The sequence below is a fragment of the Colobus angolensis genome, unplaced genomic scaffold (assembly GCF_000951035.1).
Source record: "Colobus angolensis palliatus isolate OR3802 unplaced genomic scaffold, Cang.pa_1.0 Scaffold147, whole genome shotgun sequence".
NCBI classification, from domain to species: Eukaryota; Metazoa; Chordata; class Mammalia; order Primates; family Cercopithecidae; genus Colobus; species Colobus angolensis.
This window is the reverse complement of record NW_012114566.1, coordinates 3,448,553-3,466,983: the sequence shown is the minus strand read 5'-3', so window position 1 is coordinate 3,466,983 and position 18,431 is coordinate 3,448,553. Positions and strand designations below refer to the sequence as shown.

The 18,431-nt window shown below is 34.1% G+C and overlaps 1 protein-coding gene across 1 annotated transcript in view; it reads left to right on the top strand.

Annotated features, from left to right (window-relative positions):
- Window positions 1-18,431, top strand: part of LRP1B (low density lipoprotein receptor-related protein 1B) — a 1,318,888-nt gene that overhangs the window by 647,857 nt on the left and 652,600 nt on the right. Inside the window, exons 29-30 of the mRNA XM_011935709.1 lie at window positions 3,787-3,961; window positions 4,661-4,755. Coding sequence (XP_011791099.1) covers window positions 3,787-3,961; window positions 4,661-4,755 — 270 coding nt within the window. The remainder of the gene's footprint in view (window positions 1-3,786; window positions 3,962-4,660; window positions 4,756-18,431) is intronic.

Here is an 18,431-nt window from a genome sequence, read left to right as displayed (position 1 = left end):
CTGTCTGTCTTATGATCTCGACAATGCATTTGAAAGTTACAATTTATCATGCATCAGTTTTGTGGCAATAAAGGGCTTTTCAGAATATACTTTGCGATTAGTCTCAGTTCCAGAAATGAGAGACCCCAGAACTGGAAAATTAAACTTCCTGAGAAACATACTCAGAGGTCTTGTTCTGATTTACTTAAAAACAAACGTTAGACCTAGAATTTATTATTTCAATATTTTTACCAGAGAAAAATATGAAATATGTAATTATTTTTATTTTTCCCCCCATACGCTTATGATGAGTTTACTAGAGCACTCTGCAACAACCAAATGTGGGAATTAGTGATTGACAGCCAAAATCAAGAGTATTCTTTTAGACATAAAGATGATAATTAGTAAGTTCAATCTGGTGGGAGAAAAATGTTAAGAATAAAAAATTAGAATTAGGTTGGGCGCCTAATTAGGCTCAGCACTTTGGAGGCCGAGGTGGGTGGATCACCTGAGGTCGGGAGTTCGAGACCAGCATGACCAACATGGAGAAACCCCATCTCTACTAAAAATACAAAAAATTAGCCGGGCATGGTGGCGCATGCCTGTGATCTCAGCTACTCGGTAGGCTGAGGCAGGAGAATTGGTTGAACTCGGGAGGCGGAGGTTTTGGTGAGCCAAACCTTGCACTTTGCACATTGTACATTGCAAGCTGGGCAACAAGAGCAACACCCCGTCTCAAAAAAAAAAAGAAAAAAAAAATTAAGATTGCTTGAGTATGTATTTAAATACATACTCCTCAACGTAGACATATTTGACTTTTTTTTAGCTTAGTTCACATACTCCTAAAATTTTAGATTGTGTAGTTCATGAATTTATTCATGAATTCATTAAAAATATTTATGTTGAAGGCAATGTTGTATACAGTTGGGGAATTCATTAAAAATATTTGTGTTGAAAGCAATGTTGTATACAGTTGGGGAATTCATTAAAAATATTTATGTTGAAGGCAATGTTGTCTACAGTTGGGGAGAGGGGCCAAAAAGACAAAGTAGCAAAGAGCCCGCCCTCAAAATGCGTATGTGAAAGTAGTTACATATCAGCAAAGTAATGATTACATTAGTTAAAAAGAGATCGACCAGGTACAGTTCTGTTAAGTTAGGCAGATGGAGAAACTCTTTTCAGCTGGGATAAACAAGAGACACGATTAGGTTTTTGTGGTTGAAGGGATGATGTTGATCAGCTAGCCTATTATGAATAAAATTCAGGCAAGTGGTGATGGGAGTATGTTATGAAATCTAAATAGTTTCCCTATAGTGTGGAAAGATCAGGTAATATCTGGAAATCTGAAAACATATTAATATGGTTAAAGTGTAAAGCATTTGGTTAAAAATAGTGAGAAATAAGACTGGGAAAGTACTGTGGCTATAGTCACACTATATGGAAAAGCAGACTAAGAAATTTAGATATCACATTCTGGGTGGCTAGAAGCTATTGAATACTTTGGGGCAAGTGAAGGTTATGATTCTTAAAGCTCTGTAGTCAGGAAAATAACCTGGCAGCAAATAAATCAATTGCTTGGAAGAGGAAATGCTGGATACTACTGTAATATTAAAGCTGGAAAGAGATTTGAGAGAGCATGAACTATAGAATTGACAAAAGACTAAACAGATATTTATGGCTTTCATTTGGCTGTGCTTTACAATTTAAGAGTGGAATATATTCTCCAGGCCATATTACTAAGAGTCTATCATAAATGAATAAAAGGATTTTGAGCAGCAGAGACAATGCTTACCCCTCACCTCCCGCCACAAAACAAACAAAAACAATAAACAAACAAAAACAACTTTGAAGAACAAGTATTTTAGGGGAAATAGAAACTTATTATTTTTGCCAATACCAAACAATCCAAGGTAAAATGCAGAAAATATTAAGTTCTTAGATTGACAAAATATTCTTCAGCCCTACATTAGGCTGCATAAATACACATTATCTAATACATTATAATATTCATAACACTCCTATGTGTTATCTATAGCCCATTTCACAGGTAAGAAAAGAGACTAAAAGACATTTAAACGACTTGATTAATGACAAAAATAGGCACTCAACCTGAACATCAACCCAAATATTCTTATTACATCAATACAGCCTTCACCAACCAATTAATTCCAGAGAGTGAAAGAAGGGGAAGAAGGAATAAAGATTCTGAGTGAGGGAAATAAATATATATAAGATGTAGCAGGTTTAATTTTAAGGAAGTGGTATATTACTTTTGTCTAAAAAAATAAAAATAAAACTGGTTGAAGATGACTAAAAATAAGAAGAAATGTGAAGTTTAAGATTGAGAAATAAGTTTACATTTGAAATTCACCAACTTACCTGTACATTAATCATGAAAAGTAATTTGCAGAGTGAGAGGGTTCTTGATTTGAAGAGAACCGGAAGCACGAGTAATATCTTCTAAGGTGATTGTGATTAATAGTCACTTAGAAATACTAAAAGGATTTTTCAGCAGCAAGGTAGGCTCAGTTGAGATTCTGGCATGGAAATGTAAGCTGGAAACCTACCATTCAAATACTGCACTTTACGGCTGACTCAGAACTGCCAGGCCCCCACATCTTGTTTTGCTGTCTTACATTTTGAACTAGTTGGCATACTTTACAGATCTGGAGTTTCCACTTTCACATTAAAAAAATCTAGCTTTGTGGCTTCTTCTGAAAAGAATAAAAATGGCAGATACAGCAATTCGACTAGAGCTAAGTAGCAGCTGCTCAGAAGTTTTGATTGGAATCACCAACCTTGAGCAATAACAGAATCTTGGGCCTCTCCCCAGAACTACTGAATTAGAATCTTTATTTTAACAGTCTCCAGGTGTCTTGTAAGTTTGAGAAATAGTGGTTTAGAGAACTCTGTAAGTACAGAATGCTAGAAAATATTAAAATTTTATAAAATAAAACCCAAATCAAGGTAATCAAATGCTATAAATTGGACACTAAACTGGACTACTTTATATGTTAATATTTCTGAAAAGATTTTCTGCATTCATCCTTTATAACACTTTATTTTTGTTTTTCTTGAAAAGGTGCAATTTTTAAGTGAAAGTTGGAATGTGCAATTATATTTAAGCCTAAATTCCATAATTGTTTTAAAAGGTGTCTAATTGAATAATACAGGAATAACAACCAAAATATTTATATTGACTGTAACAAATCCAAACTTAATTCGATTTCAGAATTTTCTGCAGAATCCACGTTGAAGGAATGTTAAAATGATTTTATTGGATTTTCTCTTCTCAGTCAATTCCTCTTAATTATCTGTTTTGAAAGATGTTCAACTCTGGTGATTCTTTTAGGAAAGTTGAATTGTTTTATTTCATTTTAGTAACAACTTGGCACTTAAAACATAAAATAGCCCATTTGTTGATGGCCCACAACTACTTTCTCCTAACTAGAAAGATGTGTTACCAACTGGAGAAGCTATTACTCTAATTTGAATTTTGGTCACCTTGGCTCATAAGACTGCTGCCTGTGTTTGCTCCTAAGTGTTTACTAGTGAATCATTGACTGTTAGTGTAATTTCAATGCTAATTGTTGCTTCAGGTTTTCAAATAGCTCTGCAGTAAGACATTAATGATTATTCATGCCTTAAGAAGGGCTGATAAGGGAATGAGATTACAATCTTGTGTGATTTTAGCTAACAAATTAAAGTTTAAATTAAATTTTCCCTCAGATAGAAAATAACTACTTGGAGAGCCAATACAATGAAAAGCTTCATTCACTTTTAAATCTTCTCTTTCCTGTTTTATAGATATTCAGAGTATCAGAGGGCTAGCAGTGGATTGGGTGTCACGTAATTTATACTGGATTAGCTCAGAATATGATGAAACACAAATTAATGTGGCAAGGCTAGATGGCTCTTTGAAAACCTCAATTATCCATGGAATCGATAAGCCACAGTGTCTTGCAGCTCATCCAGTCAGGGGGTAAAGTATGATTATTTTTTTTTTTAAGCTTTTCCAAAATTTCAGAGACTTTTGCTCTGATTTTATATTAAAACACTATTTAATTCAGAGGATATATATATGTATATATTTATATATATATATATAAAACAGCCATAAGAGTAAAAAAATTTAAATGTGGAAACTGTAAAAGAGATTCCTGGTTAGAGTTTTACTATCTGGAGATTATATATATCCTACACCAACATATATATCTGTGACATATGTAAGATCTCATTAATGTATGTTTCTAAGAAATGACCGTTCTGAATAAAAAGAGATGTAGGAGAAAGTGGTTGCTTTCATTTTGAAAGCCAGTGATTAAAAATGCATGTACTGCATGTTAGTATCATGGTCACTGCTATGTAGATCAGATTCTTCAATCTTTTGGATGGTCACCTTATACCCTTAAGGGAGCTTACATAGAGCTAAAAGAGATTCTTTTCTCTCTAGTGCTTTCAACAGCAATGGTAGAAATGAGTTTTTTACCCTCTGTTGCATCTGATTTCTTCAGAGCCAAGAGGATTCAATCTGGATGAATTACTTAACAAAGAAAATAATTTACTATAGTCTTAGCTAAATATTCAATCATGTATGTAGGAGGAAAAAGTGAGTGTATATTTCTACTCAGTGAGTAGGTCTACATCTAATATTTTCAATCCATATCTCTTTTGAATTAAGAAAACTCTACTGGACTGATGGAAACACAATTAACATGGCAAATATGGATGGCAGTAATAGCAAGATTCTGTTTCAGAATCAGAAGGAGCCAGTTGGTAAGTATTTTTTAATAGTCACCAAGTTTTCAATGTGACAAACCTGTACTTGTACAATATACCTTTGATCTAGATCCTGAAAGAAAATATTAAAGATTAGTAAAATAAGTAAATTCAGGAATTGACCAATTTCACTGAATCCATTGGGTTTCTGTTAGGTCTATTAGTCAAGGTTCTCTAAAGGGACAGAATTAATAGGATAAATGAACATACGAAGGGGAGTTTATTAGGATAATTGACTCACAGGATCACAAGGTGAAGTCCCACAATAGGCCATCTGCAAGTTGAGGAACCTGGAAGCTAGTCCACGTCCCAAAACCTCAAAGTAGGAAAGCCGGCAGTGCAGTCTTCAGTCTGTAGCCAAAGGCCTGAGAACCCCTTGCAAATCACTGGTGTTAAGTCCAAGAGTCCAAAAGCTGAAGAACTTGAAGTATGAGGTTCAAGGGCAGGAAGTATCCAGCATGTGAGAAAGATGGAGGCCAGAAGATTCACCAAGTCTGCTCTTTCTCTGCCTGCTTTTATGCTAGAAGCTGGTTAGATCGTGCCCGCCCAGACTGAGGGTGGGTCTGCTTCTCCCAGTCCAGGGACTCAAATGTTAATCTCCTTTGGCAACAGCTTCACGGACACACCCAGGAACAATACTTTGCATTCTGCAATCCAAACAAGTTGACACTCAATATTAACCATCACATTAGGCGAGGAGGAAACATTATCTGAACAGGAAGATTAATTTTTTAACATAATTTTTGCAATGTATTACATAAGTTACATTAATTTAATGTAATTAATAAATATCTTATTTTCACTGGTGAAATATCTGATACAATACTACAGTGGCAGGATAACTACTGAGTCTTTTCCTGCTCATCATTATTGTGTCATTATTGATAATTACAAGGTTTTGGGTTTTGATATTTAGTGTTTAGTCTTTAGTCACTCTATAGTGTGTTAATTTAGTTTCTTATTCTACCTTTGCCAACCATTGCAAATAATCAGATAAAACATGATGCCACTGACAGAGAACCTTGACTTGTTCCCAAGAAACATCTTTGAAAATATTAAGTATAAACATTCTCTTAGAATATAATATTTTACCCATTTGCATATAGATATCTGTAATACTGTTTTGAACCTTAATCACTTTTTCCTCATGTTTTCTTGCATACCTTTGAGAAGCAAATATTGTTACAGGGCCTGTTTGTCATTTCAAAATACTTTTTAAAATATTAGTAAGCCCCAATTGTGATATTGTTATAATAAAGATGCAAATGGTGGAATATGCAACAGAAAATTCATCATTTTATTTCAATTGAATACTATATATTTTTTGAATCTGGGAGAAGAATCAATATATCATGAAGCTTGTCGATTTTTTCTTAGTTTTAGACATTTAGAAACTTGGTTTTAGAAATTTAGAAACTTAGTTTTAGAAATTTAGAAACTGAATTTTAGAAATTTAGAAACTGAGTTTTAGAAATTTAGGGCATATTTTTCATAGTGATGATTCAATAAAGGTATAATATCACTAAGATTTGCAATAAATAATTCTTTTCATGTGGTCTATAGAATAAACCTCTGACATAAAATGATACTGTTAACAGCTCTTTAGCCAGTTTGTTCTAAGATTTTTACATAATTGAAAGTCAGGGTTGTATTAGAAATTAAAGGCAAATTGAAACACTAATGCTTCTATGTGGAAGATGACAGAACTAAAGAAACAAGGGGCTCTACAAGATTAGGGCCCATAGAAAGGACTCCATTTGAACTAAGACAATTCAGCTAGTCCTTATCTGGAATTGTTCAGAATATGTAACTTTGAAAAATGAGTGTGATAGAAATAGCATAAGCACATCGAGCCCTTACATTGTAATTTGGTAATCACAGTTTATACCAAAATGTTAATGTATATGCTTATTTCTATAATGGTAAAAACCTCATCTTTTCTAATACTGAATATCCAGTTTCCTACTCAATTTTTGTTTTTAATAAAAGGCCTAACAGCTTACAATTTTAAATAAAAAACGTTTGTGAGAGAGGCATTTGTGTTACCTGTTCACAATTTATAGCTGGCCCCTCAGATGTTGATATTTTTAACTGCATAAGGATGATTCAGCTTTCAATAATACATATGTCTACTTTATGTCAGTGATTATATTTGAAAATTTTAAAAAAATAGATTTTCAAAATGACACTTTTTAAAAGTTTTAATTTGTACAAGACGTATTATTTTAGCATAATTGACTATACCTTAAATCAGTATTGAATATGGCTGTGAGTCAAACATTCATTTATTCAATAAACAGATTTTTATTGAGTATCAGATTTTGCACTAGGCCTGTTGATAAAAATTTGACACTGTCCTTTTCCTGAAGGGGCACAGGAACCTAAATTATTTTAGATTCCATTAAGTAAATTTAACTCAGTGCCCTTGAGCAAGTTACTGTTAGCTTCGTATGCTTGGTTTCCCTATTCATATAATCAAGACAAAATGTCTTTTTTTATAAAGTTCTCATGAGAACTGAATGAGAAAAATTTATGAGGTAAAACATCTGGCCTTTAATAATAGAAGCTGTCAGTAATAGCGGTAGTATGTACATTAGGTCCAATAGACTGGAATTCAAATTATATGGTTATCTGTAGTATTAAGACTCTAAGTGAGTTTACTGAAGAATAAACAGAATAGATTTCGTAGAAATGTAGTAGAGGAAATATATGTAACCAAGTGGGCCTCTGAAATGAACAAATGTTTACACAAATGTGGGGATTTAACTCAGTACTGCTTTGCTGCTTGGGCTAAGAGGCAAACAGTTTAAGGTTAAGCGCCTTCTGGTAACTTTCCACTTTAGCTTGCTATTCCTGTTAAGCAGGTGCCAAGATTGATAGTCTCTCCAGTGCTTAATGAAAAGCTGTGTTGTCCATGTATAAATGCAATATATTTTTTTAACTTTTTAAATAATTCCAAAATCTGAATGCGCTGCAGCAATTCCCCAGCCTGCTATATACTGTCACATCTCTGTCTGCCCCAGAAATCCTTATTTTAGATACCCACAAGAAGAAAGTGAGCAAAGTCTCTCCAGCCTCTATTCTCTCCCATCCCCTACCAGGAGCAATGTTTGTAGATCACTTAACATCTCCTTTGGTAACATTCACCATTTGAATTTGCCAATCCAAATTAAGTGAATTGAATTGTTCAAAGTCTAAGTATAAGAAGAAAAAGAAAATTAAGAAATCCAGAAATTAGAGACAATGTATAGCAATTTTCACATACACATAAAACATTCTTTTTGTCATGTTTCAGGGACAACATGGTTGGGGAGAAAATGTTATTTGAGGAACCAAACACATCTGAATATGAATCACGGCTTCGATGCTTATTAACTCTGTGACTTTAAACAAGTCTTACCTTTTCTAAGGCACAGTTGCATATCTATACAATGGAGATAATATTATCAAACTTTTGTGGTTATTTTTAGAATTAAAAGTTCATATGAAATATCTCATATTCTAGCAATTTCATATAAGAACTAGAGAGTTCTTATATAAGTGTTCAAGAAAGCACATTAAATAATATTTAAAAAATTTAAAAGAGCCTACGTCGTCATTAAAAGAGAAATGAGTAAAGAAATACAGCATTTTCATTGCTAAAGTATGATATGTGCATACAGATGTGTGTGTGTGTGTACTTATATATATACGTATATATGTAGGGAAGTTCAAACTTTCCCTTTGAAGGTCTGAGTCTAAGTCTGCTGAAATAAATTAACAATAGGCAGATTAACAGGAAAAAAAAGGCATACAAATGTATTAACATGCACATGGACACAGGAGTCCTGCAAACATAAAATTCTAAAAACAGGGATGTGGCCAGGTGCAGTGGCTCATGCCTGTAATCCCAGCGCTTTGGGAGGCTGAGGCAGGTGGATCACCTGGAGTCAGGAGTTTGAGACCAGCCTTGCCAACATGGTGAAAACCTGTCTCTACTGAAAAATACAAAAAATTAGCCAGGTGTGGTTGCATGTGCCTGTAATTCCGGTTACTCGGGAGGCTGAGGCAGGAGAATCATTCGAACCTGGGAGGCTAAAGTTGCAGTGAGCCAAGATCGTGCCTTTGCACTGTGGCCTGGGCAACAAGAGTGAAACTTCATCTCAAAATAAATAAATAAAAATAAAATAAAAAGAGCAATGTGACAAGTTTTTATACTGTATGGAAAGGAATAGTGACTTGGAGCATGGCAACAGGTTATGGGAAGGAAAAGGGAGAAAAGACGTGACAAGCAAAGGTTATCTCTATGCAGGTGAAGCCTCACAGGTGGCAGCCCTCAAAAAGAATAGACGGGAGCCCGTGATAAAAGTTTCCTTGTCAGACCTGTAATAATGTCAGACCTTTAGTTTCCTTTTCCTGTGAGTTAAGTTTTTCCTACCTCCAGATAATGCAGATAAGAAGGCCTCAGATAAAGCTCTTACATCTGTGTTTCACTAGATGTTCTCAACAGATGCAAGTCTTCCCTACTAAGGACAGCTTTTCAGAACTATTCCTGTGTCTGCAGCCCCTCTGAGTAGTCATCTTAAAATAGACCAAAGAAGTATATTTTGGGGTGGCATATTTTCATTTCCTTCACATTCATTTCAAAACCATTGAGAAAAGTTATTAGCAGAATGTTACTTACATACTTATCTCATGATACCATTTGTATAATTTCAAAGTGAAACACAAAATATTAATATACATTGCTCCCAGATATACTTATTTAAAAACTGTAGAAAAAAGTGAACTGGAAATATACACCAATTTTATAATAGCAGTTGACTTAGGGAATTGTCAGTAATAACATCTGACAGAGAACTTTCTTCTTTGTAAAAGGTAATTTTAACAGTATTCGTTAAATTTAGTTTACATTTAATAAAAGTATTCAAACTGAGTATAATGAACTGTTAGTAGTGTTCAATTCTGGATAGTGAATACATGAGTTTATTTGCATCTTCTTTCCTCTGTTGGATCTGGATCCTCCAAGTGTTACCAAAACGACCTGTTGTTTAGACACAGCTGACTTTCTTCTTCACAATGGTAAAAGAGAACACTATAACTGGCCAAGTCTTAGTAATATCTAAGAGAGGAAAGGGCAAAGTTGAAATTGTAATTTAGATTTATGGCCAGGCGTGGGGGCTCATGCCTGTAATCCCAGCACTTTGGGAGACCAAGGCGGGCAGATCACGAGGTCAAGAAATCTAGTCCGTCCTGGCCAAATCTCTGGCCCGTCTCTACTAAAAATACAAAAATTAGCTGGGCAGGTGGCACACGTCTATAGTCCTAGCTACTGGAGAGGTTGAGGCAGGAGAATGGCTTGAACTCAGCAGGTGGAGGTTGCAGTGAGCCGAGATGGCGCCACTGTACTGCAGCCTGATGACAGAGTGAGAGACTCCGTCTCAAAAAAAAAAAAAAAAAAAAAAGGAAAGAAAAGAGAAAAAGAAATCGTAATTGAGATTTTGAAGTCTGGTTTAAGGTAGGTCTTTCAAATGAAGGTGTGGTTAGGATTGAGTAAGGATCATTATATAAAAATTTCAGACTGGTTAGAACAGCAAAAAGATTTTGAGGGGAAGTGGTTTGCAGATCCTTAAGTTATAAAATGTTTGACGCTTTTCTTGCTGAAGAGTTGATGAGTCTTTCAGGAAGATCTTGAAATCAATAACATATCTGCAACTTTTATCTTCCTAGGAGATAATTTCTTGGGCTAGTGATGTTATGTTATTGAAAACAGTAAAATAGTAAAGCCATGTTAGTGTAGACAATAAGCTGTGCTTATGGTTTTGGTTCTCATTTATAAAATTAAGCCTTTGTTTCGGGGATGTTTTTAACCCCTTTAAAACACATAAAACATAACTTTTATAAAAAATTTGTACACTAATGTGTTCATTGAACAGCTGACTCTGAGAAACTTACCCACAATAGTCAGAGTTCTACCAGAGAAAGAAAGCCAATTATGGGAGTGTATATTTGTATATATAGTAAGTCACCACTTAACATCATCAACATGTTCTTGGAAACTGTGACTTTAAAGCCAAAGACTTATAAAGAAAGCAATTTCACCATAGGATCATTAATATAAACAAGAGCTGTTTCTATAGCATATATCTGGCAAGAAACACATTAATACATTTCTAAATAAAGACCCAAAACGCTTGTAATACTAAGCATTGAAATAAATGTGAGGCATACATACATTTAAGAAAGACTAATAATAAAAACATGTAAGATTTTAACCAATTTTTGGTGAATGAGTGAGTGATGGTGGTCATAGTTGTGGTGGGCTAAACCAAGAGATAAATGTTTGCCAAGTGACAGTGGTAAGGAATACCTCCTACTGCCACATAGTTTTAAACCAAACAATAACAAATACGGCAGGCCTGCTCAGTACTTTCATACCACATCATTTATTGTTGTGGATTTGTGTGATTATTATGTACTTGACAAGTTTTTATTTGATAAGAATTTGTATTTATTCATTTATTCATTCATTCTCTATAAGGTCACAGGATTACTGCAGCCTATCCTGACAGCTCCCTGAAAGGACACTATATCATCACAGGGGACAGACACTCATGCACACACACACCCTCACTTATATTGGGACAGTCTTTTTCTAAGTGATACATAATGATAATATATAGTGTGGAATGCATGTGATATTTTGATACATGCATATAATATGTAAAGATTAAATCAAGAAAATTGAGATATCCATTACCTCAAATCTGTAACTTTTCTTTACATTGGAAACATTTCTTCTAGCTATTTTGAACTAGACAATACATTATTGTTAACCACAGTCACTCTACTATCAAACACTAGATCTTATTCTTTCTAACTGTACTTTTCTACTGATTGTCCAAACTTTCTTTATCCCCCTACTCCTCTGTACCTTCTCCAGCCACTTGTAACCATCAATCAACTCTCTACCCGTGAGAGATCTACTTTTTTTAGCTTCCATATATGTGGGAGAACATGTGGTATTTGTCTTTCTGTGCCTCACCAATTTCTCTTAACATAATGACCTGGTGCTCCATACATGTTGCAATGACAGAATTTCATACTTTTTTATGGCTGAATAATAGTCTATCATGTATATGTACCTCATTTTGTTTATCCAGCTAATGATAGATACTTATGATTATTGTAAATAGTGTTGCAATAGACATGCTAGTGCAGTTCTCTATTTATATATTAAATTTCTTACTTTTGAATGTATACTCAGCAGTGAGATTGCTGGATCACATGTGAGCTCTATTTTTAGTCTTTTGAAGAATCTTGATACTGTTTTCCACAGTGGCTGTACAGTCCCTCAGTATACATGGGGGATTGGTTCCAGGACCATCCATGCATACAAAAATCCACACAACTCAGGTTGTGGAGTCGGCCCTGCAGGTGTGTGTACACAAAAAGTTGGCCCTCCAAATATGTGGATTTTGCATCCTGTGAATACCTTATATTTTCAATCTGTCCTTGTTTGAAAAAAAAAAAAAATCACATCGAAGTGAACCTATGCGGTTCGAACCATTGTTGATTGAGGGTCAACAGTATTAAATTACATTCCCATCAACAATGTAGGACTCTTGTCATTTCTTCCCCTCCTCACTAGCTACTGTGATTTCTTGTCTTTTTGATAGTAACCATTCCAGCTGGGGTGAGGTGATATCCCATTGTGGTTTGGAGTGACATTACCCTGATGGTTAGTGATGTTAAACATTTTTTCATATAGCTGTTGGCCAATTGTGTGTCTTTTTTGGAGACATGCCTATTCAGATCTTTGGTGCATTTTAAAATCACATTAGTTATTTTGCTATTGAATAGAATTCCGTATGTATTTTGGTTATTTATATCTTGTCAAATGGATAGTTTGTAAATATTTTCTTCCATTCTGTAGATTTGCTCTTCTCTTTGATTGTTTCCTTTGCTGTGCAGAAACCTTTTTGTTTCATGTAATCCCATTTGCTATTTTTGCTTTTTGAAAATGTTTCTGAAACATTTTGTTTCAAAACAAAATACTTTTTTGTTTTGTTTTTGAAAGCTGTGTTTTTGAAACCTTAGCCAAGGAATCATTGCCCAGACCCATGCCCTAAAGTGTTCCCCAAATGTTTTCTTTCAGTCATTTAATAGTTTTACATCTTAGATTTAAGCTTTAATCCATTCTGATTTGACTCTTGTATATGGCAAGAGATAGGAGTCTAGTCTCATTCTTCTGCATAGGGATATCTAGTTTTCCCAGCACCATTTATTGAAGAGATTGTCCTTTCTACAATGTATGTTCATGATGCCTTTGTCAAAAATGTATTGCTGTAAGTGTATGGATTTATTTCTGAGTTCTCTAGTGTGTTCCATTGTTCTCTATGTTTGTTTTTATGTCAGCACCATGCCGTTTTGTTTACTATGTCTTTGCAGTACATTTTGAGTTCAAGTAATGTGATGCCTGCAGCTTTATTTATTTATTTGCTTAGGGTTGCTTTGGCTATTTGGAGTCTTTTGTGGCTCTATAATGTCATTGGTATCTTGAAAGAGATTGCACATAATCTGTGGGTAGCTTTGGGTAGTGTTGACACATTAGTTCTAATTCTTCCACTCAATGAGCATGGAATATCTTCGCTTATTTGTGTGTGTTCTTCAATGTCTTTCATCAGCAGTTTATTGTTTTCTATGTAGAGATCTTTTATTTCTTTGGTTAAAATTTACTTCTAGGCATTTTATATTTTATGTAGCAATTGCATATGGGATTGTTTCTTAATCTCTTTTTCAGTTTGCTCATTGTTGACTTATATAAATGCCACTGATTATTGTGTGATAAATCCTACAACATTGTTGATTTTGTTTATGAGTTCTAATAGATTTTTGGTGGGGACTTTAGGTTTTTCTAATTATAATATCCATGCCTCTTAAAACAAAAATAAGTTGACTTCTTCTTTCCTAGTTTGCTAGAACGTCCAGTACTATGTTGAAAATAAGTAATAATAGAAGCATCCTTGTCTTGTTCCGGAACTTAGAGAAAAAAACTCTCATTTTTTCTCCACTCAGTATGAACATAGCTGTGGGATTTATTATATATGGCCTTCATTGTTTTGAGGTCTGATTCTTCTATACCCAGTTTGCTGAGAAGTATTTTTTGTAAAGGGATGTTGGATTTTTTAAAATGTGTTTTCATCTAAGGAAATGATTATATGCCTTTTGTCCTTCATTCTGTTAATGTGATTTATCACATTTATTAATTTGCATAGAGTGAACCATGCTTGCATCATTGGAATAATTCCCACTTGATTGTGGTGAATAATCTTTTCAATATGTTGTTGAATTTGGTTTGCTAGTATTTGGTTGAATATTTTTGCATCTATGTTTATTAGGGATATGGTTTTCCTAGTTTTTGTCATGTCTTTGTCTGGTTTTAACATCAGAGAAATGCTGGCCTCTTAGAATGAGTTGGGAAGCATTCCCTCCACTTCAATTTTTTAAAATATTTTGAGTGCAATTGTCATTAGTTCTTATTTAAATGTGTGGCATAATTTACTAGTGAAGTCATCAGGTAGGTCCTGTTTTTTTTTTTTTTTTTTTTTGATGGAGTATTTTTTAATTCTCATTTAATCTCATTACTCATTACTGGTCTGTTTTTTTGTTGTTGTTGTTGTTTTTTCTATTTCTTCTTGATTCAGTCTTTGTAGGTTGTATGTGTTCAGAAATTTATCCATTTATTCTAGGTTTTCCAATTTGTTAGTGTTTAGTTGTTCATAATAGTCCCTAATGATTATTTGTATTTATGTGGTATCAGCTGTTATGTCTCCTTCTTTTGTTTCTGATTTTATTTGTCTTTTATTATTTTTCCTTAGTCTAGCTAAAGGTTTGTCAATTTTGTCTTTTAAAAAACAGCTTTTCATGTCATTTATCTTTTGTATTTTTTTTAGTCTCAATTGTATTTATTTCTGTTCTGATCTTTATCATTATTTTTTTCTACTACGTTTGGGATTGGTTTATTCTTGCTTGCCTAGTTCCTTGAGGTACATCATTGGGACGTTCATTTGAAACCTTTTAACTTTTTGATATAGGTGTTCATTGCTGTAAATGTCCCTGCTTTTGCTTTATAGCATAGTTTTGGTATGTTATGTTCTAATTTTGTTTGTTTCATTACTTTTTGTAAAATTTCCTTTTTCATTTCTTCATTGACCCATTGATTATTCAGGAGCATGTTGTTTAATTGTCATGTGTTTGTATTGTTTCTAAAATTACTCTTATTATTGAATTCTAGTTTTATCCCATTGTGGTCAGAGAGATACTTGATACAATTTTGACATTTTTTGAATTTCTTGAGACTTATTTTAGACTTATGTGGCCTTACATAGAGTCTATTCTGGAAAATGTTGCATGTGCTGATGAGGCGAATGTATATTCTGTAGCTGTTGGACAAAATACTCTGTAAATGTCAGTTTGATTCATTTAGCCTGGAGTATAGTTTAACGCCACTGTTTCTTGGTTGATTTTCCGTCTCAATGATCTGTCAATTACTGAGAGTGAGGTGTTAAATTCCTGTACTATTAATGTGTTACAGTCTCTCTCTACCTTTAGATTTATTAATGTTTGGTTTTTATATTTGGGTGCCTTGGTGTTGGAGGCATATATATTTAGAATTATTATATCCTACTACTGAATTGATTTCTTTTTTATTATATATTGACCTTCTTTGTCTCTTTTTAAGTTTGACTTAGTCTGTTTTATCTAATATAAGAATAGTTACTCTTGCTCTGCTTTTGATTTTTGTTTACATGGGCTTTTCCATCTCTTCACTTTCAGCCTATGTGTGTCTTTTTATAGGTGAAATGAGTTTCTTACAGGTAGCATATAGCCTAAATAAAAAAAGCTTGAATAAAAAATATCAGGTGCTTTGTGTCTTTTAAAAATTGGAGAATTTAATCCATTTACATTCAATATTATGTTTGATAAATAAGGACTTATTACTGCCATTTTGTTACTTGTTTTTAGAGTATTATGAATTTGTTATCAATGAGTTTTAGACCTTGAAATGTTTTCTTTTTGCACATTAGCATCTTTTTAATTTTTTTGTTTGCATGTAGAAGAACTCCCTTTAGAAATTTTTTCTTTTTCTTTTTTTTTTTTGTAAGACGGATCTAGTGATTGTGAGTTCCCTCAGCTTTTGTGTGTGTGGTAAAGACTGTATTTCTCTTTCATGTTTGAAGGAAAGCTTTCTGGGTACAATAGTCTTGCTCAGCAGCTTTTTTCTTTCAGCAATTTAAATATGTCACCCCACTCTCTCCAGGCCTACATGGTTTCATTGAGAAGTCTATTGCCAAGTGAATTGGAGCTCCTTTATGTGTTATTTGCTTCTTATCTCTTGATGCTTTTAGTATCCTTGCTTTGTCCGTAACCTTTCCAAATTTGATTATTATATGCTTTGGGATAGCCTTATTTGGGTTGAATCTGTTTGGTGATCTCTGACCTTCCTATAACTAGATACTTTTATCTTTATTTATGTTTGGTAACTTTTCTGTTATTATTTGAGTAAGTTTTCTATCCTTTGCTCTTAACTCCCCTTATATGCTAATAACTGGTAGATTTACACTTCTGAGGTTACTCTCTATATCTTGCAAGTGTTCTTCATTTCTTTTTATTATTTTTCTTTTTTATACTTTTACTATATGTTTTCTAATAGTCTCTCTTTTAGCTTACTTACTTTCTTCTGCTTGATCCATTCTGCTGTTGCCTCTAGTGCATTTTTTAGTTCAGCAAACTTGTTTGTCGCTTCTAAGATTTCTGTTTGATTTTTTAAATTATTATTTTAATATTTCTTACTTGCTCTGATAAGTTTCTGAATTGATTTTCCGTGTTACCTGGGAGTTCAGTGAATTTCTTCAGAACTACCATTTTGAATTCTTAATCTGAGAGCTCACAAATTGCTGTCTCATTAGGGTTAGTCACTGGCTCTTTGTTTTGTTCATTTGAGGAGGTCTTGGTTCCCTGTTTTCTGTTGTTTCTTATGGATATATGTCTATAGCTTTTCATTGAAAGCCTTTACTTGTATCTGGCTTGTGTTGGTTTTCTAGGGTATGTTTGCTTAGAGTTTCTTTGCAGTCACTTGTAAATCCACTTAATCCTAGATTGATGGCTTTTTTTCTATTATTATTATTATTATTATTATTATTATTATTATTATTATTTTGGCATTAGATGGCATCTTAATCCCAAATTTGCCTTGACTCTCACAGGTATTCAGAACACTTCTGGTCCTGAATTGGAGTGGGATTCCTAAGGAGGATACCTTGGCTCTGTAGGAGACTGGTTGGGGCTTCATGCTCAGAATACTCACTGAGATTGCCTCCTACAGTGTGTTGCTGCTGAATAGCTACTTTTATTTGGTGTCCCCTTGGCTGAGATAAAGAACAGTGTTTCACAGGCTGGGATTTCTAATCCCACCTCCCCTCTGTGTCTCTAGCTGCCCTCAGGGGTTTTCTCCCTGCAGACGCTCATGATTCTTGCTGTGGGTCCAGACAGTAATAGTTTTCTTAAAAGGGGATCCAGGAAGCTGGGTCTGCCTTGATCTCATTTTTTCCAGTGTAGAAATCATGAGTCTAGGAGGAATCATTCATGCATGGTGCCTGGCAGATTGGGGGAGGGCCATTATGAATATAAAGGATGATTTATTTCTCTTACTGTCTGCTCAGAGTTTTTCACTTTCTGTAGCTTCAGGGATCATCTCAGCCTCAGATTTCAGTTCCTGGATATTGCTGATGATCATCTTGGCACTGGATAATTATTTTTGGTTTTCTGTTGGGGACAGTGAAACCATCTGGCTTCTCTTCTGCAATTTTGATGATGTCAGTCTCTTCAACTGGGACAATTTAAACATGTCAATTAACCTAACATGCACATTTTTGAGATGCGGAATGAAACCAGAGCACTCAGAGAAAACCCACACAGATATGGGGAGAACAGGCAAACTCCATACAGACAGTGGACCCAGATGTGGATATTTTTTTTTCCTTGTCAATGTTATACCAAAATGTTATTCAAGGACCTGCTGTATATATATACCTACATATATGTTATTTGTTGCAAAATGTTGACTTATGAGATCCTGAAAACTGGCTAGGCAAATCTGGAATCCCTGGGCAGGCTGTCACTAAAGACATGCTTGACACTCTCAGGCAGGAGCTGAAGCTGAAGACCACAAAATGAGTTATTTTATCAGGGAAACCTCAATTCTGTTCATAAGGCCTTTCAACTGATTGAATTAGGTCAGGGCCATCCAGATTTTTGAGAATAATCTCCCTCACTTAAAGTTAACTGATTGCAGATGGTTATCACATCTGCAAAATACTTCCACAGCAACACTCAGGATAGTGTTTGATTGAATAACTGTATATCACAGCCTAGCCATGTTGACACATAAAAGTAATCATCACATGTTTCAAACACAAACTTTTCTGTAGTTTATCCACTGATGTATATCCTTGCAAGTATAGTAGTTGTGTATATGTTGGTGCAAACATTGATTTCCTTGTTTACCTATAATCTAAATAAGAGCTCTATTAAAGAAAAAAAAAAACAATTTCACAATTGATCCTTCTTTTTATTTTATTTTTTTATTTTTTACTTTTTATTATTATTATTTTGGCATTAGATGGCATCTT